This window comes from Scyliorhinus torazame, chromosome 9, assembly GCF_047496885.1.
Source record: "Scyliorhinus torazame isolate Kashiwa2021f chromosome 9, sScyTor2.1, whole genome shotgun sequence".
Lineage (NCBI taxonomy): Eukaryota > Metazoa > Chordata > Chondrichthyes > Carcharhiniformes > Scyliorhinidae > Scyliorhinus > Scyliorhinus torazame.
Genome location: NC_092715.1, coordinates 240,565,720 through 240,591,712, shown reverse-complemented (window position 1 = coordinate 240,591,712; position 25,993 = coordinate 240,565,720). Strand labels below are relative to the sequence as shown.

At 46.8% G+C, this 25,993-nt stretch overlaps 1 protein-coding gene across 27 annotated transcripts in view; it reads right to left on the bottom strand.

The window, feature by feature from the left end:
- Positions 1-25,993, bottom strand: part of LOC140429768 (receptor-type tyrosine-protein phosphatase delta-like) — a 3,491,723-nt gene that overhangs the window by 499,224 nt on the left and 2,966,506 nt on the right. For all 27 annotated transcript variants that reach the window (XM_072517184.1, XM_072517188.1, XM_072517191.1 and 24 more), the window contains one exon: positions 17,940-18,081. In XM_072517184.1, the coding sequence (XP_072373285.1) occupies positions 17,940-18,081 (142 nt within the window). The remainder of the gene's footprint in view (positions 1-17,939; positions 18,082-25,993) is intronic.

The following is a 25,993-nucleotide window of genomic DNA, read 5'->3' as shown; positions in this document are numbered from 1 at the left end:
AGGGAGGAGCTATCATACATTCTAACCAATAGAAAGCATACAGCTTCCACCAATGGTGCTTTAGCCTATCAGGTACCGTAATACCTAAATTACCACACACGGCTGGTGGAGAATCAATTCATAGCCCACTGATGGGAACAGAATGTTGCTGCTGCATGCTACAATCTGTTTCTGTGCAGCAAAAAAGCAAACTGCAGTTCAGGGGCGAGATACTCCGACCCCCTGCCGGGTCGGAGAATCGCCGGGGGCTGGCGTGAATCCCGCCCCAGCCGGTTACCGAATTCTCCACCATCGGATATTCGGCGGGGGCGGGAATCGCGGCGCGCCGGTTGGCGGGCCACCCCCCGCGATTCTCTGGAGTCCCGCCGCTAAAATGCCTGTCCCACCGGTGTAGATTAAACCACCTACCTTACCGGCGGGACAAGACGGCGCGGGCGGGCTCCAGGGTCCTGGGGGGGGACGCGGGGCAATCTGGTCCCGGGGGGTGCCCCCACAGTGGCCTGGCCCGTGATCGGGGCCCACCGATCCGCGGGCGGGCCTGTGCTGTGGGGGCACTCTTTTCCTTCCGCCTTCGCCACGGTCTCCACCATGGCGGAGGCGGAAGAGACCCTCTCCACTGCACATGCACGGGAATGCCGTCAGCGGTCGCTAACGCTCCCGCGCATGCGCCGCCCGGAGATGTCATTTCCGCGCCAGCTGGCGGGGCATCAAAGGCCTTTTCCGCCAGCTGGCGGGACGGAAATTCGTCCGGCGCGGGCCTAGCCCCTTAAGGTTGGGGCTCAGCCCCCAAAGATGCGGAGTATTCCGCACCTTTGGGCGGCGCGATGCCCGACTGATTTGCGCCGTTTTGGGCGCCAGTCGGCGGACATCGCGCCGTTTCCGGAGAATTTTGCCCCAGATTGCAAAAACGTTTATGTGTAGGCATGCACAGAAGGATATTAGACACTCATGTCCTTCAGCAGATAATGGGGGGAGCCATCTTCATATTCTTCCAGGCAGGAGTTTAGCTTCTACAAAGGCAGTGTCCATGAATATGTTGTTTGATTTTCAGACGGTCTGCCATTAACATGGCATTAATATTGTGAGCTCTGTGATTGAATTCTGTAGATTATTACTTAGTTTGATCACTCCTACCTTTCCACATTCCTGTCCATTTCATGATCAGTGTTCTGGGCTGGTAACCTATTCTCAGATCTCTGTTGATAATATCTGTTGTCGAGGGTGACGGCGGGGGGGGTAAAGATCTGCCGTTACTCAATGATACGATAATGAGAACTTATGTCTACGGTTGATACCCCTTCAAAAATCTGAAGAAATCTTCCCCTTTCACTCTGAGATATGGGCTGGGGCTGAGATGAACTCAGCATGTGGAACAACTGAAATATCATAGAATTATAGAATTTGCAGTGCAGAAGGAGGCCATTCAGTCCATCGAGTCTGCACCGCCCCTTGGAAAGAGCACCCTACTTAAGCCACACCTCCACCTGTAACCCAGTAACCCCACCTAACTTTTCTGGACACTAAGGGGCAATTTAGCATGGCCAATCCACCTAACGTGCACATCTTTGGACTGTGGGAGGAAACCGGAGCAGCCAGAGGAAACCCACGCAGACACGGGGAGAACATGCAGACTCCGCACAGAGACCCAAGCCGGGAATCGAACCTGGGACCTTGGAGCAGTGAAGCAACACTGCTAACCACCATGCGCACAATATCATTAGGTGTCTCTCAAGCTCACGCTGTCCTGTGCCTGGGAGTCACAAACAAAACAGCGCATTGAAATACAAAATCATCATTATTGTTGGGATTTTTATATAGACCCTGGTGAAAAATCTGCACAATTTGGTTCAATTTCACCACAAATCTATCATCACGTCTTTTGTAGCCCTCAATCATTACCTATGGTGCTTCGCAGATTTTGTTGCATTTAAATGAAGTGATGTGGTACTTTAATTCAAAAAGGTCCTTTGTTTTCAAACACATGTTCCCAGACAGCATTCCATCTGCCATTCAGTTTTCCATTTCCAACTACAGTCTTCACTGTGCCACCTAACTTAGTGACATCAGAACACTTGAACATCTGGCTCTCTATTACTTCCTTTAAGTCTTTAACAAATGCAGTGGAAAGCCCCGCTAAAGTTTTCTGGGGCCATTACTAGGCACGCATTCGCCGTGTCAGCCATGGCGGAGTTGGTAGCAGTCTCTCTTGTGAGTCAGAAGGTTGTGGGTTTAAATTCCACTCCAGGACTTGAGCACCAAATTCAAAAGACAAAACTCCAGTGCAGTCCTGAGGGGGTGCAGCTCTCTCAGAGGTGGGGGGGAAGGGAAAGTCAGGGAACCAAGAGGTGAAGTAATCAGTGGGAAGCGTAGCTGCTTAGGAATACAAAAAAGCACGAAAAGACAAAACTCAGGAGAGGTTACGATAGTCCCCATCCCACAAAATATGACACAGTGTATGGAAAGGCTCAGTAAACCAAGGTCCACCACACTAAGAAAACAAAAATGGACGGTCAATAGAGAATTAAAGGTGCTATATTTAAATGCGCGCAGTGTACGGAACAAGGTAGATGAGCTTGTGGCCCAGATTGTGACTGGCAGGTATGATGTGGTAGGCATCACAGAGACATGGTTGCAGGGGGTTCAGGACTGGCATTTAAACATCTAGGGATTCACAACCTATCGAAAAGACAGGGAGGTGGGCAGAGGGGGTGGGGTTGCCTTGTTAATTAGGAATGAAATTAAATCAATAGCACTAAATGACATAGGGTCAGATGATGTGGAGTCTGTGTGGGTAGAGTCGAGGAACCACAAAGGCAAAAAAACCATAATGGGAGTTATGTACAGGCCTCCTAACAGTGGTCAGGACCGGGGGCACAAAATGCACCACAAAATAGAAAGTGCATGTCAGAAAGGCAAGGTCACAGTGATCATGGGGGACTTCAATATGCAGGTGGACTGGGTAAATAATGCTGCCAGTGGACCCAAGGAAAGGGAATTCATTGAATGTTTACAGGAGGGCTTTTTGGAACAGCTTGTGATGGAGCCCACGAGGGAACAGGCCATTCTGGACTTAGTGTTATCTAATGAGCCAGACTTGATTAAAGATCTTAAAGTAAGGGAGCACTTAGGAGGCAGTGATCATAATATGGTAGAATTCAATCTCCAATTTGAAAGAAAGAAGGTAGAATCAGATGTAAAGGTGTTACAGTTAAATAAAGGTAACTACAGGGGCATGAGGGAGGAACTGACGAAAATCGACTGGGAGCAGAGCCTAGTGGGAAAGACAGTAGAACAGCAATGGCAGGAGTTTCTGGGAGTAATTGAGGACACAGTGCAGAGGTTCATCCCAAAGAAAAGAAAGGTTATCAGAGGGGGGATTAGGCAGCCATGGCTGACAAAGGAAGTTCGGGAGTGCATCAAAGCAAAAGAGAAAGCCTGTAATGTGGCAAAGAGTAGTGGGAAGTCAGAAGATTGGGAAGGCTACAAAAACAAACAGAGGATAACACAGCGAGAAATAAGGAAAGAGAGGATCAAATATGAAGGTAGGCTGGCCAGTAACATTAGGAATGATAGTAAAAATGTCTTTAAATACATTAAAAACAAACAGGAGGCAAAAGTTGACATTGGGCCGCTCCAAAATGACGCTGGTAATTTTGTGATGGGAGACAAGGAAATAGCTGAGGAACTAAATAAGTACTTTGCGTCAGTCTTCACAGTAGAAGACATGAGTAATATCCCACCAATTCCGGAGAGTCAGGGGGCAGAGTTGAATATGGTAGCCATCACAAAGGAGAAAGTGCTAGAGAAACTAAGAGGTCTAAAAATTGATAAATCTCTGGGCCCAGATGGACTACATCCTAGAATTCTAAAGGAGACAGCTGAAGAAATAGTGGAGGCGTTAGTTATGATCTTTCAAAAGTCACTGGAGTCCGGGAAAGTCCCAGAGGATTGGAAAATCGCTGTTGTAACCCCCCTGTTCAAGAAGGGAACAAGGAAAAAGATGGAAAATTATAGGCCAATTAGCCTAACCTCGGTTGTTGGCAAGATTCTAGAATCCATTGTTAAGGATGAGATTTCTAAATTCTTGGAAGTGCAGGGTCAGATTAGGACAAGTCAGCATGGATTTAGTAAGGGGAGGTCGTGCCTGACAAACCTGTTAGAGTTCTTTGAAGAGATAACAAATAGGTTAGACCAAGGAGAGCCAATGGATGTTATCTATCTTGACTTCCAAAAGGCCTTTGATAAGGTGCCTCACAGGCGACTGCTGAGTAAAATAAGGGCCCATGGTATTCGAGGCAAGGTACTAACATGGATTGACGATTGGCTGTCAGGCAGAAGGCAGAGAGTTGGGATAAAAGGTTCTTTTTCGGAATGGCAACCGGTGACGAGTGGTGTCCCGCAGGGTTCAGTGTTGGGGCCACAGCTGTTCTCTTTATATATTAACGATCTAGATGACGGAACTAGGGGCATTCTGGCTAAGTTTGCCGATGATACAAAGATAGGTGGAGGGGCAGGTAGTATGGAGGAGGTGGGGAGGCTGCAGAAAGATTTAGACAGTTTAGGAGAGTGGTCCAAGAAATGGCTGATGAAATTCAACGTGGGCAAGTGCGAGGTCTTGCACTTTGGAAAAAAGAATAGAGGCATGGACCATTTTCTAAACGGTGACAAAATTCATAATGCTGAAGTGCAAAGGGACTTGGGAGTCCTAGTCCAGGATTCTCTAAAGGTAAACTTGCAGGTTGAGTCCGTAATTAAGAAAGCAAATGCAATGTTGTCATTCATCTCAAGAGGCTTGGAATATAAAAGCAGGGATATACTTCTGAAGCTTTATAAAGCATTAGTTAGGCCCCATTTAGAATACTGTGAGCAATTTTGGGCCCCACACCTCAGGAAGGACATACTGGCACTGGAGCGGGTCCAGTGGAGATTCACACGGATGATCCCAGGAATGGTAGGCCTAACATACGATGAACGTCTGAGGATCCTGGGATTATATTCATTGGAGTTTAGGAGGTTGAGGGGAGATCTAATAGAAATTTACAAGATAATGAATGGCTTAAATAGGGTGGATGTAGGGATGTTGTTTCCATTAGCAGGAGAGACTAGGACCCGGGGGCACAGCCTTAGAATAAAAGGGAGTCATTTTAGAACAGAGATGAGGAGAAATTTCTTCAGCCAGAGAGTGGTGGGTCTGTGGAATTCATTGCCACAGAGGGCGGTGGAGGCCGGGACGTTGAATGTCTTTAAGACAGAAGTTGATAAATTCTTGATTTCTCGAGGAATTAAGGGCTATGGAGAGAGAGCGGGTAAATGGAGTTGAAATCAGCCATGATTGAATGGCGGAGTGGACTCGATGGGCCGAATGGCCTTACTTCCGCTCCTATGTCTTATGGTCTTAAGGTGCCTTAAACCGAGACCCTGTCTGATCTCTCAGGTGGAATCCAAACCACTATTTTGATGAGCAAGGAACTTATCCCCAGTGTCCTGGCCAATATTCATTCCTCAAACAGCAACAAAATACAGATTATATAGTCATTGTCACATTGCTGTTTGTGAAAGCTTGAGGTCCCTGGGTGGTCCAGAGGCCACGGACGGGTGGCTTCTGCGAGGATTGGGGGACTGGTGGGGGATGATCCGAGGTTGGCAAGGGGGGTTACTGGGGGGGCCATTATTTGGCAGGCTGGGTCCGAATGCAGCCGCCGCCATGTTGCACGGCGTGGCCGCTGCAGTCCGCTGCCGTGCACATGTGCGGCCATGGACTCGGCCATTCTCCAGCCCTTTTTGCCGTGGGAGCCAGGAGCTTTACCCAGCGCAGCTACTCGCCCCCAATGGTCCCGGAATCGGTGCAGCTGTTGTGCCGTTTTTTCTGGCGTAAAACGCCCCTGTTCCCACGCCGGCGGCAGCACTTAGTCTGCAAATCGGAGAATCCAGCCCCATATATATAAAGAACCATAGAATTCCTACAGGGCAGAAGGAGGCCATTCGGCCTGTCGAGTCTGAACCGGTTCTCTGTAAGAGCACCCTACCTAGGCCTATTCCTCACCCTCTCCCAGTAACCTCAGATTGGACACTAAGGGGCAATTTGGCATGGCCAATCAATCCACCTAACCTGCACACCTTTTGGACTGTGGGAGGAAACCGATGAACCTGGAGGAAACCCAAGCAGACATGGGGAGAAAGTGCAAACTCCACACAGACAGGCGCACAAGACCGGAATTGAACCCGGTCTCCTGAGACAGGAAGCGACAATTGAGATACATTAAAGGGTAGAACAAACATATAAATGGAACACTTTTGCATCTTAATGAGTCATCTTATGGCCCGCATTCTTCTGAGTAGGTTAAAATATATGATCAGTAAAAGTGAAAAATGAATCACAAAAAGCCTTTCGTGAGACACAGCTTTTTTTGAAATCTGGATTTACGTAGTGCCTCGTTCAATGCACAAGTTACACGAAACTTTTTAACTCTTAAAAGCTATCCAATGAAACTGATTAGGTGGCTAGTGGCATAAATGATTCTACCTGGAATTAGTGAACCAAATATTTTTTCAATGATTCATGAACCCAACATATTCTCAACTTTTGTATTTCGGCCTATATATATTTTCGAGTTACATAAGTGTAAGTTATGTAACTGCCTTTGACGAAGATCAAGGCAATTTCAGTCAGTTCATATGTCTCTTCGTATGGAAAGTTTTGAGATGATGCCATTAGAATGGAGAAATGTCAACAACATGAGTCGACACCAAGATTAATGGAGCATAGGCATGATTGGATGATTGTTCCATGTCTGTCTCACAGGCCAACAGAATACCTAAAACATTAACTGTGTACTTAGTGATCTGCTAGCTGACCTAAAGTAATCAAAATTGCCACCGGCAAAATTGCTGAAACTCAATAGCATGATTTTGCCTCTCTGAGTGGTGAAGTAAATCACTTCACTCTGTACTGCCAGTTACTTCCTCTTACAATTAAATTTGCAATCAAAGCAGCTTTAAAAATTCATTTTAATGAAATCAGACTGGACCCTCCAGCTATTTGATAACAGACGCTATTAATCTTCACCGCGAGAAGTGGACGGAAAAAGCAAACTTAATCTGAAGTCACTTACAGTCTTCAATATATATTCTTTGCTGACAAATACCATTAGACAGTAAACCTAAAAAATGCGACAAGGGTTTACAGAACATCTATTATAACTAGCACAGTCAGGCAAAATGCGAATGCTATCTGAAACATCTGTATGTCTTTCTTTTTGCTGTTCTCATACTGTTATTATCTTCAGCGTGGCCTTTGTTGAACTGGCACAGTGAATAACATTTGTCACAAGATAAAGATGGAGACGAGAGAAGCTGTAATTTACAAACTGAAAGAAAAGGCACTTTCTCTCCCTTTTGTTGCTGGAAAATTACATGTACTGATTGAATCAGACATCCAGTGATCCTTGAATTGTACATACTGGGAAAGGGAAAATTGTCAAGAAAGTGTTTTGATTCGCTTGCTGATTGCCATGTTCTCAAAACCAAATGTCTCAGGAGGCTCATTATCACCAGCGGTCCCAATGGTGACAAAAAGTCCCACTGCATGTTTTTCAAGCTCACTTAAATCTTTCATTTTAGAATTTGAAATTCCCCTAAATGAATCTCAGGCAAGCTATTGAAGGGCCGACATACATACAGGAAATATTCTTCCACTTCTGAGAGTCAGGAACAATTTTTAAACATATGAGCAGAGCTGGCTGCACAGAGGCTTTGATTTGATTAACTGGCCAGTAGAAAGATGTTACTCACATAGAATAAGCTATTCACATTACTCAACAAAGTACCTGCGTAAGGGAAGGGCAACCGGCTTGAGGAATTCTACTTTCAAGCAACTCTTCCTTATGTCATAATAGGCTGTTAAAATCTGGAACACATTGCCTGAAAGTGGTGGAGTCAGGTTCTGTAAGAACTTTCAAATGGCAATTGGACATGCACAAGACGAGGATTAACTTCCATCCAGGGTTAGGGGGGAAAAGCACAATGTGTGATTAAATTGGACAGATATTTCAAAGAGCCAGCAGAGACACAAGAGTCGAATGGCCTCCTGCTGTGCTGTAAGATTCCAACAGGCAGCAGAATGGTCTCAGTGTCACAGACCCAACCTTGTCTGGTACTTGTTTCCAGGCAGGCCCTGAAACAATAGCTGGCTTTCCTGATTTACCTATCTCAGCAATTAAAGAGAGAGGAAAATTCATCAGCAGTAACCACCAATTCTCGTTTGTGGTTTATCAGTAGGAATTCAGAAATTGCTACTAACATACCATGAAGCAGAACGAGGGCACCTCTCACATAGAAAGATGCCCCAAAGTTGTTCAAAAGTGCAAGTTTTATTTTATTCCAAGCACAATCAACAAATCACAGTCATCCAAAGATAAAACCAAATTGCAAACAATTGTTCACTTTTCCCTTTTTCACCCCTTAACCAACACAACTCCCCCAAACCCCTTCTCCCTGCTGCCAACAAACAAATCCTTGAATAGAGACAAAAACAACCTCCATCTTACATAAAATCCCTCCTTTTTTATAAGTTTAGAGTATCCGATTCTTTTTTTCCCCAATTAATGGGCAATTTAGCACAGCCAAAATTACAGCACAGGAACAGGCCCTTCGGCATCCCGAGCCTGCACTGACCATGCTGCCCTTCTGAACTAAAACCCCCTACCCTTCCGGGGACCATATCGCTATAGTCCCCCATCCTAGTCATATATTTGTCAAGTCGCCCCTTAAACATCACTATCGTACCTGCTTCCACTACCTCCCCCAGCAGCGAGTTCCAGGCTCCCACCACCCTCTGTGTAAAAAAACCTGCCTCGCACGTCTCCTTTAAACCTTGCCCCTCACACCTTAAACCTATGCCCCCTAGTAATTGACTCTTCCACCCTGTGGAAAAACTTCTGACTAGCCACTCTGCCCATGCCCCTCATAATCTTGTAGACTTCCATCAGGTCGCCCCTCAACCTCCGTCGTTCCAGTGAGAACAAACCGAGTGTATTCAACCTCCCCTCATAGCTAATGCCCTCCATACCAGGCAACATCCTGGTAAATCTCTTCTGCACCCTCTCCAAAGCCTCCACGTCCTTCTGGTACTATGGCAACCAGAATTGAACGCTATATTCCAAGTGCGGCCTAACTAAGGTTCTATAAAGCTGCAACATGACTTGTCAATTTTTAAACTCAATGTCCCGGCTAATGAAGGCAAACATTCCACATGTATTCTTGACTACCTTCTCCACCTGCGTTGTCACTTTCAGTGCCCTGTGTACCTGTACACCCAAATCCCTCTGCCTATCAATACTCTTCAGGGTTCTGCCATTTACTGAATATTTCCCACCTGTATTAGACCTTCCAAAATGCACTACCTCACATTTGGGTTGTGGGGGTGAGACCCACGCAGAATTGGGGAGAATGTGCAAACTCCACATGGACAGTGACCTGGGGCCAGGATCGAACCCGGGTCCTCGGCATCGTGAGGCAACAGTGCTAACCACTGCACCACCGTGTCGCCCCTAAAGTCCCTCCTCTGACCCTCCAAGAGCGAACTTAATTTTCTCCAATTGTAAGAACTCCGCTACGTCCCCAACCACACCGGCACCTTCAGTGGCGCCGCCAACCTCCACCCCAATGGGATTCGCCACCGGGCAATCAGAGTGGCAAAGACCATGACATCGCCCACCCCCCCACCCCTCCAGTAGCTCCAGCAGCTCTGAAACCGAAGATCGCCACCAATGGACACAGCGCGATCCTCACCGCCACGATCTCCAACAGTGTTTCGAAGATCGAGGTTCAGAATCCCCCTAGCTTTTGGCAAGACAAAAGCATATGGATATGATTCGCAGACCGCCTTGCGCATCTCTCACATTTGTCCTCTCCCTCAGGGAAGAACCCACCCATACAAGCTGGCGTCATATGGGCCGTGTGCACCACCTTAAGCTGTATGAGGCTCATCCTGGCACAGGATAACATTGAATTCACCCCGTTCACCAGCTCCTCTTCCCATTTCCGGCTTATCTCCTCCACTGGCGCCTTCTCTGTTTCTAGAACGACCCATAAATATCCACAATTTTCCCTTCCCCCAGCTCATCCTGAGTTAACAATCTATCCAGTAGATTGTGCCTTGAAAACTGAGAGAACGGGGGGAGCTTCTTGCTCACAAAATTCCAAAGCTGTATGTACCTGAATTCAGACATACCCCCCACTCCAAAGTGCTGCCTCAGCTGGTTCCATACCTTGAGAGACGACAGCACGACCAGGCTAACGGTGTACCTCACTGGGGAGAACAGGAGGGGGGCCGTCGCCAGGGCCCTTAAGCACGCCCCACACAGGAGGCCTCTTCCACCGTACCCATTTTGACCCCTACCTCCCCCCGCCACCGTCACAACTTTTCTACATTTGCTGCCCAATAATAATATGGCAGGTTTGGGAGTACCAGCAAACCCCCCCCCCCCCCCCCACCCCCAACCCCCATCGCTCTGCAAATAAGCCCTCCGGATCCTGGGCATCTTACCTGCCCATTCAAAGGCCAAGATTAACTTAGCTACCCTCCAAAATAATGCCTTTGGAAGGAATATCAGGACGGGCTGAGAAACAAATAAAAACCTTGTGAGAAATGAAAATGAAAATCGCTGATTGTCACAAGTAGGCTTCAAATGAAGTTACTGTGAAAAGCCCCTAGTCGCCACATTCCGGTGCCTGTTCGGGGAGGCTGTTACGGGAATCGAACCGTGCTGCTGGCCTGCCTTGGTCTGCTTTCAAAGCCAGCGATTTAGCCCTGTGCTAAACAGCCCCTATCCTCTGTCCAATCCCCCTATCCAATATTCATCTTTAAGGTCTGCACCCTCCCCGTGGCACCCCACCTCTTCCGATCCTTTTTTACCTCCTCTATAAAACTGCCCAAGTTCCACTTATGCCTGTGGCCCAGTCTTGCGCCACCTGAATTCCCAAATACTGAAACCTTGGGCTGGATTCTCCGATACTGGGGCTATATCCCCATACCGGCATAGGAACGGTGGCGTTTTATGGCCACCGATTCCCCGTTTTGCAGGGGGCTAGCAGGGCTAGCGTAGAGCACCCGGCTCTAGCTGCTAATGTGCCCCGGAGAATTGCCGGGTCCATGGCCATGCTTGTGCACGGCGGCGGCCTGCAACGGCCACGCCGTGCTGCATGGCGGACACAGCCCGTGGACCCGGCCCGCGGAATAGTGCCCTCCTTTAGGCTGGCTCGCGCGCCCCGGATCACCAACCCCACAGTGCTCCCTGCCCCGAATAACGTCCCCCCTGCCCGCGGACCTGCCCTCCCTCGACTGTGGCCACGCTGAATTCCCGACGGATGAGGCCATGAGATACCCACGCCATCGGGAACTCAGCTGCTTGGGGGCGGAGCATCGGGGGGCCCGCCTCAGGCAATGTCCTGAGGCCGTCGATATGGCACTTTGGAGGGGGCGGAGCATCGTGAAAGCGGCGGCGCCCCCCATTTTGTAGGAAACTTGGATTCTCCGGCCGTTCGCGAACACGATTTCGGCGTCGGCGACCGGAGAATCCAGCCCCTTGTTTTGCCCAGCTTGAATGGCAGGGCAACAAAATTAGCACTCCTCCCCTGGGCAATACTTCGCTCTTTGCCACATTCAATTTATACCCAGAACAGGTGCCAAACTTCCTAAATCATAGAAGGATCATAGAATCAGTGCAGAAGAAGACCATTTGGCCCATCGAATTTGCACCAACCCTCCGAAAGAGCACCCTGCCGCCCATGCCCATGTCCTATCCTTGTAGCCCCACCTAACCTTTGGACATTAAGGGCCAATCCATCTAACCTGCACATCTTTGGGCTGTGGGAGGAAACCAGAGCACCCGGAGGAAACCCACGCAGACACGGGGAGAATGTGCAAACTCCACACAGACAGTCACCCAACGTCAAAATCGAACCTGGGTCACTGGCGTTGTGAGGCAGTAGTGTTAACCATAGTGCCATCCTGCTGCCCTATGTCCATTGATTTCTCCATGTGTTGGAGATATATAACAACAGATCATCTGGGTACAATGACACCCTATGCTCCCTACCTCCCATTTCAATGTCCTTCTACTCTCTTGACACCCGGCGCGTAATAGCCAAAGGGTCAATAGCCAGCGCAAATCGCAGCATGGACAGCGGGAATCCCTGTCTCATGCCCCTATGTAGCCAAAAATATCCCAAGTTCATAGTGTTTGTCCTCACACTAGCTCATCGTGTAAAAGGCCTTGAACGGGGGCAGCACGGTGGCATAGTGGTAGCACTGCTGCCTCATGGCGCTGAGGTCCCAGGTTCAATCCCGGCTCTGGGTCAATGTCCGTGTGGAGATTGCACATTCTCCCCGTCTTTGCGTGGGTTTCGCCCCCAGAACCCAAAGATGAGCAGGGTAGGTGGATTGGCCACACTAAATTGCCCCTTAATTGGAAAAAAAATTGGGTACTCTAAATTTATTTTTAAAAAGGCCTCAAACATCTCATTAATTTCCTTCGGCATCGTCACCAATGAAATGAAATGAAATGAAAATCGCTTATTGTCACAAGTAGGCTTCAATGAAGTTACTGTGAAAAGCCCCTAGTCGCCACATTCCGGCGCCTGTTCGGGGAGGCTGGTACGGGAATTGAACCTATCCTCTCCCCAACCCCCATCACGGAGATATCGGTTGACCTGCTGCCAGAACCCCACCCCCTGCCCTGCATCGCTGGCATCACCTCCCTCAGTGTCCACGCGCCCCGCACCACCCTATCCACCACACATCAACAGTTGTGCATCCCCGCCCCCAACCATAGGGCTCCCAGTAGGTCCGCCCTGGCACTGCCCCCTTGCACATGTTGGCACAACTTGTGCCAGGGTGTAGAGCCAGTGCACTGCCTTGGCATGTCCCTCTACTCCCCTCCTACCCCCTGGGGGCTATATTTACCTCTGTGCCCCCAGAGGAATCCCTCAGCTGCCTCAGGCCTGCCTAAACCTGCTGTAAACTCCTCAAGCCAGTAAAGAATGAATATTTAGTGAGGGGGATAATTTGACCGGTGGCCCACTAATGGAATTCAAATCAATTCAAATTATTTATGAGGTTCATGCCCTTTGGTGTGAACCTCATGACGTTGTCGACAAGGGGCGAGGAAAATCGGCATGCGTGATCTCTCCGACAAGACTCGTGTTTTACGATTCTTGCAATATTATCCCCATCACCGACCCAGTGGATGGCGAGTCCGGGCTTAAAATCGCAGCCATTGGGTGGGGTGATCAAAATCTTTTCAAAGAAGTAGGATTTAAGGAGCAGCTGAGGGGCCAGGGTGGGCAGGCCGCACATGGAGGGTAAAGGTAGGCATGGGAAGACCTGGGGGTGGGGCCTCCAATGGGCTTGAGGAGGCCCATAAAGGAGATACGGCCACTTGCCCAGCCATGAACCCATGCAGTGAAAGCTGCCTGGCTGCACATTTGGCGTGGGGCCTGCCCGTGACGCATTAAATCCCAGGAGCAATGGCACAAGGAGGCCATTAATTAGCCAGTTAAAGGCCTGAACTGGCCCACAGACGGGCTATGAGCCCAATGCTGTTCCAACACCTGCCCCACAGCTGGAAAACTTTGGTGCATGTAGGCAAGTGGGCATTGGGAATGGAATGCCCCCCGCCCCCACTTGCCAAGCCAACCCCGCAGGTGCCATAAAAACCCAGACCATTATGGCATTAAAAATGCTTACTACAAGACAAGTTGGAGTAAGTTTTATCTGGGAGCCCACAGATGGGAGAAAGAAATAAAAAAACTTTAAGAAAAAATGGAAATACACCTGAGTTAATATAGAACATCACCAATTACTCCTGTCATCATCTTGCACTCGATATAATGGTGATGCTGACTGAAATTTACTCAAACTTCCCCCTGGGGTAGTATAGCCATTGTTAGGTTATAAACTCCACAATATATTAAAATCTTCCCATTATTAATGTATCAAAGTTAAAACTGCTTTTTTTTTTGAATGACACATGTCAGCCTTAAGTGCACTTACCTTAAGTGTTGTTGCATTAGCTTCCAGCTACAATGCTCTGACAAGCTGTGCCACAATTTCCATACAATGCTCAGACTCCCATTTTATTGTTAATTGCACAGATTGCACTTGTATTGCCAGAAACTCTGAGCTTAGCAAGAAACTGTGTGCACAGTGTATGTTAATACAGACTGCCAGAAGAATATCCTCACATTCTCACATTGTTCTTTCTGACAGAAACTAAATGTGTGAAGTCACTGCCTTTCTCCACTCCCTCTAGACATATTGATTTCCTAAATGCATTGATATTTATCATTATATCAAGGGCAATGAATCACTGGCCTCATGTTCCTGTAGGCACTGACGTCCTTTTGAAGTGTAATTTAATTTACGCTTTTCTTTTAAAGGAAGATAAATCATTTTGGCTTCTCCCACTCTTTACCAGCAATTCACTGATTTAAATAGCATCAGTAGAATATCTTTAAAATAAAGTTAAATGATGCTCTCATCATTTTGCACAGACTTATCTTGTGAAATACGGCAGCATACATTGCCTTCAAAAAATACAATGGGCCGTAACGGCTGGGCTCCCCAGCCATGGATTTGGGGGGTACCCCGAAAAGGCACTGGGGAATCCCTCCTGGAATTTTACAGGTCAGCATTTGCATGGCAATTTTCCAGAAGCCTCAACTTCCCCTGGGCAATTGCGTTGTGCTGTAAATTTCATTGCACCAAAAAATCAAAGCTAACACTGCTTGGCAGCATTGAGGGTGTTCTGTATCATCAAAAGTGCCAGTTTTATAAGAACCGAAGGAATAGGAGCAGGAGCAAGCCAGTTGGCCCCTCGAACCTGCCCTAGCATTCGATAAGATCATGGTTAACACACCATAGAATCCCTACAGTGCAGAAGTAGGCCATTCGGCCCTTTGAAACACCAAGACCGATGCCTGCACGGGACTCCCCCTAACCCTTGAAAGAACTTCCCCCCGATCCCTGACGCCCCCTGGACTAACCACATTCTGACAGTGTTCCACACCTCCTGGCCCTTCATTGGACTGGATTCCCTCTATCCCTCATCACTCAACTCCCCCACCCGCACTGGATTCTCCACCCACCCATTGGACCAAATCTCATGTCTGACCCTTCCCCTTACAACTCAGCTGAAGGATCCACACCTCTGACTGGCTGCCCTACCACTTTAACCTGACTCCCACCCCCACCCTGGACCAAGCTGAACACCCCCCCTACCCACCCAGTAACATGCCCAGAAACACCAACCGGGCTGGACTACTTCCCCTACACTGATCCACCCCCCCCCCCCCTCCCACATCAGGCTAAATCCACCCCGGACCCGGCTGAACCACCCCAACCCACAACCCGAACCACCAACCTGGCTGGACCCGCCCTCAAAACTCAGCTGGACCTTCTACCCTCTCCTCCAATCCGACCCCCAACATCACTCTACCCAATCCCCCAACAACTCGGATGGATCCCTCCGCCACTCCCCTGACCTGGCTGGACCAGTTGGACCTCTCAGACCCCCTCCTACCCCACTCCCACTTCCATTTAGAAATAAGTCAAAGATATGGAAAATCCCTCTCCAATCCTCTTTGGCAACAGAAATTAGACCAGGGGTGTGATCGAGCGGCCCATGGCCCTGGTCAGTGATGCAACGAGTCCGTTAAATCTCACGAGAGGTCTCTAGTGAAATTTACGACTCTTGGAATGCCTCACGGGTTCAAATGAGACTTCGCGATCTGGATCTCGTCCAGCAAGGGTGAGATCCCGATTAACATATTTAATTGAGGAATTAGGGTAATTTTCCCCAAGGCCCGGGAACTAACATCCGCGCCCGGAAGACCTCTCCATGGCACCGTTTAGCATGGGTCCATACGAACATGGACCAGCATAATGGCACCTGGGGTGGGGGGTCTCACAGGACCTAGGAGGCCCCCGGCTGGTCAGATTGGGGGCAGGGTGATACCTGGTACTCCCGCTGCCGTCTGGGCACTTTGTCACTGCCAGCCTGGCATCTTGACACAGTGCCAAGGTACCCGGTTGGCCCTGCCAGGAATCGGGCCCAGGGGTGCCCTGCCCTTATGAGGTGGGGTGAGGGGGGCGCTTGAGGAGCCCTAAGAGGTAATTTGGGGCAGTGGGGGAGTCTGGAGGCCACGGTGTGGTGTCTAAGGAGGGCCGAGAGAATGGGGTGGCATTTAAAAATGGTGCCCCAATCTCTTCTTGTACTGACGGGCTGAGCTTGTCAGTGCAGGAATTGAGGTAACTGTGGCCTCTGTGGGGCATTCCGGACAGAGGCCAAAAGAGTTCAATTTGATAGCGGGGTCGTTCTTGGCACTGCAGGTGCCGATAAACACCCTGCTATACATGCCCAAAACGGTGCTCTGTTTTTTGGGCGTTAAATTGCACTGCAAATCACAGATGAATATTTATTTTACTTAGTACCTTCCTCTTGTATGGTGTGATTGCCACAGCAAGGAACCAATCCAGCTCTCTTTTCAAGATATCCAATGCATGGACTACCAACTTGTTCCAGAGATCCATTATCCCCTGGGAGAAGGATTGCTTAACATCTTACTTATTTCTGTCTTTGTGTGATTTATAATCATGATCCTAGTCCTTCCCAACCTAACCAATTGAAGTAATTTGCCAATGTGAACACACTATAGTCCTTTCATTATTTGATAAGCTTGACTAAATCACTCCTTAGTTTGCACCTCTGTAAAGTATGTAAACTTGGTTGTTTAAGTTGATCTAGAGAGCTACGGGTGCTTTAAACTGGGAATTCATCTCGTGATCCTTCTCTGAAACTTTCCCAAAATTCTCATTAGCATCCATGTATAGAATGCCCACACATCACAAAGTTACTGGGGAATTGATAATCAACAGTACTTTAATTCGCATCGAAGATTAGCCAAGATCAATGACAGAGTATGCAAACCCAATTCATCATTCGGGTTTGATACACATCTAACCTCTTTATTTCCCAGAAGCAGCACAATTCGTTCTTGCCAGCTATTCCCGGGTTTTGTTCTTTCAAAGCATTCTGTCTGCAGTTTGTAACCAGCTGTTCTTTGTTCCCTAACATTCCTACTGAGACATCTGAATGGATTTGACTTCATTGCCTAAACTGCTCAGCAATGCTTTCACAGCAGGGCACCAATGTTTATCCTCAAGAAGGGGTACTAATAAAATAGCATTGTAATAAACATGCTAATCACGGTCACACAGTATTAGACAATGACAAGGAACGCTGCTGTGCTCTCGATCAGTATTATGAGCTATTTAATTTTAAGATAATGAAATGATGTGCAGTTCATTTCCCAGAATGTCACTCTCCACTTTAGCCAACAGTACCTCTTTGTTCAACTTGTCAAACATACAATCCAGAACTTGCTGCGGATCAAATGTCCTCAAAGGACCACAGCACAGTGGAGTATAACACACACTTACAGCAATTCTACCTTTATTTCACAGCCTCTTGTGAAGAAAAAAAACGGATGAAAATGCTACAGGTTGGTACAAGGAATAATTCATCTCAAAATACCAAATTATTTCAGATTCCACAGAATGCCTGCTTCTTCTCCTTCCTGGGAAGTCCATATTTTGATATTCTAAATCAGAGTTAATTATATACTGAGGTGCATTGATCATAATAACTTTTGTAACAACGGGACTTTGTTTCCATAATAAGAGTGTTGTGGAAAATGTTAATGTTAGTTAGTTTCTGCACATTTATCCGTAGGTATTGCAATATCCAAAGTCTTTTGTGAAACATGGCACAACAAATGGACGGTACTTTTCACAGCTTACCTTGGCAGCTGGAAATGAAAGACTACTTAATACTGCCCTGCTTCACAGGGTTAAGTGCATTACAATGATGAAAACATACCACGTAACACTGTAAGTCTGGTGGTGGCACTTATTTCTCCAACACTGTTGGAGGCTACACATTCATAAGTAGCCTCGTCTCGTGGTGTCCGCAATGGCTGAATTCTGAGAACGGACCCAGATCCATCATCAAACTCGATCACCTGTGAAGATAAACAGCGACATTGTTGCTAGGTTTTAAGGATCTCCATAATATAGGCAATTCATAGAGAGAACTGTTGACAACATTATTTTCCTCACAGCTGCCTGTTTTGTTTTGGGAGAATGGGGGGAAAAAAGAATCGAGTTGCAATAGATTACGTTTGCCGTGCACTATTTCAAACAACACCTAGTTACAAACAATCTAAGTCGATATTTCTTCACCAAGTTTAATGATTTAACCTCCATGGTACTTTCCTGGTCATTGTTCGAATTAACCATTTCATTTCTTGTGAACCTGCTCCCATTTGCTGAAGAATATCACCATTAGCTTCAAAATGTACGCAGGATTTGTGTTTTTATTGGACAGACAACACGAGCAATCACTTGGGCTTTCTCGACAGCAAACTATTCTCTGAAAGGGAAGCTGTTCAGCAATGGATGGTCCGACGTTCTGGCCCGTTAGCGCAACATGAATTGGCGAGTGGTGACGGGGTGAGTTGTTTATGTTGCACTGGATTTCCTCACATTAAGGTAAGATTTAAGCTAAGGACAGAAGCCAAGAAGAATCTCGCCTCCCCTCCCCGCCCTCCAATCCCCTGCTCAGCCATACAACTAATTATCCAAGTGTTGGTCAGACTTGGGCTTAGTTGACTGCCCTGCGGGTCAATAGCATAGCATGGGTATGGGGGTTTACTTGGGGAGCAAATATCGAGTAAAATAAGAGCAAATATCCAACTGCTATATTAGACTGCAGCCCAAATGCTAAATCTGGACATACTTGTGGATAAACGTAATTAAAACGTGTACAACATTTCTGATACTGATTGAGGAATGTTATATGTTCAGCTGCTGTTAGCACAACAGCACTTTCCAGGTTATCATAGATTATAAATCAGAGCGGAAACAATCTATCCCCAAATGGGGGTTTAGCGCAATTAGCCGGGTGGTTCCCGGCACTCGGGAGCGCCGAGAAACACCACGCTATCGAATGGCTGTTTGGAGAGATCGGGGCCACACATGAAACGCGGGGCCAATGCTTCATTTGGTCCCGTTTTCTGCACCGAGGTGTTCTGCTCGCTGGACCTCCTCAGTGCAGGGAGAAATTGGGACGTCATTTTTAAGTGGGGTCCTGATCCCTGAATCCCCCCCCCCCAAGTCACCTAAAAGCCGGTCCTTGCTCCCCCCCCCACCCAAGCAGGGCACCCCCAGACCCGATCCCCGTCAAGCGGAAAATGGCAGCTTGGCACCTTGGCAGTCCCTCTGCCAGCTGTCAGTGCAACCTGGCAACCTTGGCAGTGCTTCCAATTTGCCCCACTCTGCTGAAGCCAGTGACTCGCACCTCTGTACAGTTCTGTAATGTCTGGTTCCATGGTAGCTGGGTTATCCAACAGCAGCTCAAATACTGACAAACTATTTACCAACAAGGGGTATCACAGCCGGGCCTAATTGCCTATTCATCCTACCTTAAATTACACATATCTATATTCTGTTGTTGTCACACTTGATCGTTTTGTTCAATGTGAAATGGACGGCGTGAGCACGGCAAAATTGTTTCCAAAGAAGAAAATGCCCATTTCAATGTAGACAGGTGGCGAGAAACTTGCGGAAAGCGGGGTGTGGCTGTGGGATGCAGGTTGAATCCAATTTCAAACTGCCTCGCTTAGACAATGAGAGAAGAACATTGGCAGCATTTATCTATCATTATCCACCTCTCTCATCTTGTTAAAAAATTTTAATTTATTGACTGTGGAATGCTTTGTTAGGGTTATAAATAAATACAAGTTCTTTCCTTTATTTTGTGGAGATCAGCAGTTATGTCACACAGCTGATAAATGTGCGAGGGTGAAAATTGGAAGCCTAGCAAGAAAGTATATTTATCTGGCAAGACGAAACATAGACGAAACATTGAGCCCCATATTGTTACCATGGTACCACTGCCAGTGACCGGGAAATATAACGGTATCAGTTTGGTGATGGGTGGATTTGAAATCGATGATGAGATTGGTTTGAGAAAAGATAAGTTGCTTCACTGGTGTAGTGGCCCTCATCTTTCAGTTGAGGTTGTCCTTTATATAGAACAGGTCAGGCAATCCCACAGGGGGCATATCCCATCAGGAGATTTGCATTCTCAAATCTCGTGACCTAGTCTATTCCTGTCATCCATTCTCAGTGCTTCCAATCCAAAGAAGCTAATAGCATTAGAACTGGAAGTAGAGTCTAGGAATTAGGGGTTACACTTTACAAACTGAATAAAATCAACAACGCTTAAGTTTAATAGTAGCAATGATAGTCACTCCTTTCCTTGGTTCTCTGAATAAAACTGAAAATGGGAAGAAAAATAGCTTTCATTTGTGTATCTTTGCAGCACAGTCTCAGAAAACTCGAAATAACTAGAGGTGCCCGTATATTGAAACTACATCAAACTTCAGATGGCGCCAAAAACAGCAATACCACATGTTGAAGATAGTATAATTTGAAAACACAAAGATTTTACTGAACTGAAATGTTAAATATTTTTCTTCATTCACCGCCCTTCATATTTCTTCCATAACTTCCAATGTGGAGCCGTGTTAAAATATGGATTGACAAGTCTGAGTAGGAGTTTCAGGGGCGCAAGCAGTACTTTGTCAAATTTAGGACAAGATCAGTTATGGCTCAGTTGGCAATACTCTCGTCTCGGAGTCATAAGGTTCCGAATAGTGTAAAAATCAAAGCTGACACTGCTTGGCAGTATTGAAGGTGTTCTGTATCATCAGAAGTGCCAGTTTTAATAAGAATCGAAGGAATAGGAGCAGCAGTTGGCCCCTTGAACCTGCCCTAGCATTCAATAAGATCATGGTTAACACACCATAGAATCCCTACAGTGCAGAAGGAGGCCATTCGGCCCATTGAGTCGGCACCGATCCCCTGAAAGAGCTCCCCAGCTAGGTCCACGCCAGCGCACTAACCCCATAACCCCACCTAACCTGCACATCTTTGAAAAATAAGGGGCAATTTATCATGGCCAATCCCACCTAGTCTGCACATCTTTGGACTGTGGGAGGAAACCGGAGCACCCGGAGGAAACCCACTCAGGCGTTTCCTACATTACAATGGTCACTACACTGTTAAAAGTGTGTCATTGGCTGCAAAGTGCTTTGAGATGTTCAATGGTTGTAAAAATTGTAATAAAGAAATATTTCTTTCTAAAAGATCGGTGAATATGCAACGGGTACTTCATGTCGCTTGTGAGAAATGCCACCTCAAGTAATGTGCTTGAAACTAACCAGGTAGTGGTCAATGCCTCTCGTCCAACAATTTTCTGCTTGGTAATTGATGTATCCAGGATTTGCTTCCATAGGGAATTTAAAAAAACTGGTGGCATGTTTTAATATTCTTCGTTTTCGAGTGTCATAGGTGGTCTTTCGTAGGTCTATAATCACATGCTCTGTTACGAGGTAAATGATGGGAGAATTCCAGAACTGAAACACTCATATATTTGTACCGCCTTCCACAGCTCAAAATGTCGCAAAGTGCTTCACAGCCAATGAAGTACTTTTAAAGTAGAGCAACCATTGTAATTTTATGGTGAATAACAAGGCCTCACAATCAGCGATGAAATATACGACCAGTTAAACCTTTGTTTTCATCAGGTTGGGCAGATAAGTAGGAACTCTCTTGCTCTTTGAATACTGTCACTGAATCGTTGTCCACCAGGGAAGGCAGACAAAGCCTCAGCTTTCGGCCTCATTCAAGGGCTGACACATTTGACACTGCAATTGTGCGCTCAGATTTTTGGAGGAAGGCTTGAAGCTCTAACCATCAGAATCAGAGGCAAAGTGTTATCACTGAGCCAAGACTGATGATGGACTAATAATGCTGTGGAATTCCAACAGCAGTTTGGATGGTGTAGCTCTAACCTTCTGTAAAATCAGCTAAAAATGTCACATACAAATGAATCTTCTTCAGAGCTCCAACTCTGGACTCGAAACATTAACTCTGGGCTAGATTCTCTGGCCTCCCTGTGGCGTGTTTCTTGGCGGCAGGAGGCATCCCGCTATTGGCCGGGATCTCCAGGGATTTCTCATTGAATCCATCCCATGCTGCCGGGAAAACTGCGGCGGGGGTGTGCCATCGGCACGAACAGCCGGAAGACCCCGCTCTCTCTTTCTCTTTCCGCAGATGCTGCCAGACTTGCTGAGTTTTTCCAGCATTTTCTGTACTTATTTCAGATTTCCAGCATTCACGGTATTCGGTTTTTCTATAAGAACGTTATGTATATTTCATGAGAGGAGATCTTTAAAGTCAAGCATGATAACGGCCAATTGGTGTAAGCAAGAGTGGGACATTCACTCTTTAACGTGAAGGTAAATTTTACTGATTGTATGAATTAAGTCAGATTAGAACCGTTGTCTTGCATATTCGCTCATTGTGAATTAAAATATGGAACTGGCCTCCTCTGACCAAGCGTTTTCTCTTTCCACCTTCAAATTGCTTGATTAAGCGCATATATACAACAGACGTGGATGAGTGCCAGGAAATCATTTAATGACCTGCCTGAAAAATTAAATCAAGCGGGATAAGGTCATCCAAGGTTCAACTGGATTTCCTCTGGCAGTAGCCCACGTAACCAGAATGAAACAGGTAGCTGGGAGTTGAAAATTCTTCCTGGTTACTTTATGCGTGTCCTTGCAAGTACTGAGACTGCCATTCACAAAGTGCAACAACAGACGACAGCAGCTGGAGACCTCTTCCATGGTGAGGTAGATGGGAAAGGCATTTGAAACATGGGCCTGATTATAATTAAAGTGGCAGTGAGCAGATATCTTGCTGTTCAACGTTCATGATAAATAATATGAATAATTTATGATTTGGGCAGCACGGTGGCGCAGTGGTTAGCACTGCAGTCTCACGGCGCCGAGGTCCCAGGTTCGGTCCCGGCTCTGGGTCACTGTCCGTGTGGAGTTTGCACATTCTCCCCGTGTCTGCGTGGGTTTTGCCCCCACAACCCAAAGATGTGCAAGGTAGGTGGATTGAACACGCTAAATTGCCCCTTAATTGGAAAAAGTTAATTGGGTACTCTAAATTTATTTTTAAAATTAAAAATAAATAATTTATGATTTAATAAACCTTCATGAGATGTCATGAGCCTGCAACCAGGTCTGGTCAGCAAAGCCACCTGCTGACAGGTAGTCAATGGTTAAGTCACAGCTTTGTATTTCTGTGAAAATACAACCTCATGACAACTCTCTAGATCTACTCCTGCAGGGCCCAGAGTGATTCATTTGTGCTGTTATGAACTGTGTCTGCAGCCCTTGCTCTCTCACTCTCTCAGCCCTCTTAATGAAAATTCTGCAGGAATAACAGCAGCCACACTCTCCAAACGCGTGATTAACCTGTCTGGAGAAAATATGGCTCCAAGACCACTTTAGAGGAACATTGCAAAGAGTGCATACAGTGCACCCAGCAGAAAAGGTACAAGTGACTGCCTGCAGCACCTACCTTGCCTTAATGGGCAGTAAGTGTTGAACAGAATGTCAATGTTAATAACTTTGGCTTTCACAAGAAGGCATTGGCCAGAAATCTCCGACCATTGGGATTCCCTTTTCCCAGGGGCAGCGCACCTCCGCCCGTGGGTTTGCTGGCGAAGTGGGGTGGCTTCAGTGCGAAATCCCATTGCGACCAGCAGCAGGGAGACAGAAACATGCGGCTGGGGAACCGGAGAATCCAGCCCACTGAGATCATTAACTTTCTGGTATTCTGTCCCTTTTAACCCAAACCCCATGCGTAGTGACGGCAGGAAACATAACACGTTATGGAGTGGAGGCGAATGAGGGTAGCACTTGGAGGATTGAAACAGGGTGTGGTTTCACTAATGGCTGGGAGATTATTTTCCTAATTGTCAATATAAAGCTAATCCTGTTCAAATAGTTCACAAGATCTCATTGTATCAATCATCAAATCAAAATCTTGTACAGAGCATCACTATGAGGCTGGTGTGGGAACACTCCTAAAATTATTGTGGGACTTCCTGCGATCTTCTTAATGTTCCCACACCTGGGCTGTAATGACCCTTGATCCTTTGATCAGGTAAGGAGTTTTTTGTCAAAGTCCTGAGAATTCGTAGCAGGTTAACAGCAAGTGATTTCACAAATACTTCAATTACCCCATCGTCCACGGTGATGTTTTGACTGTCATGTTGGCGGCAGGGTGGCACAGTGGTTAGCACTGCTGCCTCACAGGGACACAGGTTCAATTCCGACCTTGGGTGACTGTGGCAGTTTGCACATTCCCCCCGTGTCTGCATGGGTTTCCTCTGGGTGCTCTGGTTTCCTCCCACAGTCCAAAGGTGTGCAATTTAGATGAATTGGCCATGCTAAATTGCCCCTTAGTATCCAAAGAAGAGCAGGTTATTTGGATTGGCCATGCTAAATTGCCTCTTAGTGTCCAAAGATGTGCAGGTTATGTGGATTGGCCATGCTACATTGCCCCTTACTGTCCAAAGATGTGCAGGTTATGTGAATTGGCCATACTACATTGGCCCATATGGGGTTATGGGGCTAAGGGGACAGGTGGAGAAATGGGCCTAGGTAGGGTGCTCTTTTGGAGGTCAGTGCAGATTCGATGGGCCAAATGGCCTACTTCTGATTTTGGGGATTGTATGACATGAGAAGACTTATGGGCCGCGATCTTCATTTAAAAATGGCGTCCCGATCTCCCAGGCCTCCAAAATAATCCCGACCTCCCCCACTAGCCCGAAAGCAATATAGGAGGGGCAGGCACCCCGGCATGGAGTATAACCCACATCGAGATCGGAATTCATAGAATCATTCATTGCACAGAAAGAAGCCATTCTGCCCATCTAGCCAATCCTTCGCTCCACTCGAAAACCAAAATTGTAGCTAAAATTCCTCATCCCTAGAAATTCTGCTAAATGCACCGTCTCAAGGACCCTCACAACTTTGCTAAAGTGTGGTGGCCAAAACTAGATGTAGTGTTCTAGTTTTGGCCAAATGAGAGCTTTACATAGCTTCCCTTCTTTTCCACCCAATACCTCTATTTATTGGATTGGAGTGGATTGGATTTGGATTGGATTTGTTTATTGTCACATGTACCGAGGTACAGTGAAAAGTATTTCTCTGCGAGCAGCTCAACAGATCATTAAGTACAGGAGAAGAAAAGGGAATAAAAGAAAATACATAATAGGGCAACACAACATATACAATGTAACTACAAAAGCACTGGCATCGGATGAAGCATACAGGGTGAAGTGTTAATGAAATCAGTCCAGAAGAGGGTCATTTAGGAGTCTGGTGACAGTGGGGAAGAAGCTGTTTTTGAGTCTGTTCGTGCGTGTTCTCAGATTTCTGTATCTCCTGCCCGATGGAAGAAGTTGGAAGAGTGAGTAAGCCAGGTGGGAGGGATCTTTGATTATACTGCCCGCTTTCTCCAGGCAGCGGAAGGTGTAGATGGAGTCAATGGATGGGAGGCAGGTTTGTGTGATGGACTGGGCGGTGTTCACGACTCTCTAAAGTTTCTTGCGGTCCTGGGCCGAGCAGTTGCCATACCAGGCTGTGATGCAGCCTGATAGGATGCTTTCTATGGTGCAATATGAAGTTGTGTGCATCGCTAACCACTCTCTGAATACACCCTGCCAACTTCAAAGATGGGTGGTCAAGCAATTGGGGTCTCCCTGTTCCTGAGCACTCTAGAACTATGTTACTTTAGTCCATCTTGCCTCTACCACTTTAACCAAAATGCATCATCTCACACTTCTCTGTATTAAATTTAATATATCTCACCATTCTGCTCGCCGATGACCTGTGGTCGATTTGTCTTCTTCTGATTCTTCGCCTTTCCTCCAAATTTTGAAATTGAACTCTCGATTCCAATATCCAAGTCATTTTATATATACACATATATAATATATATACA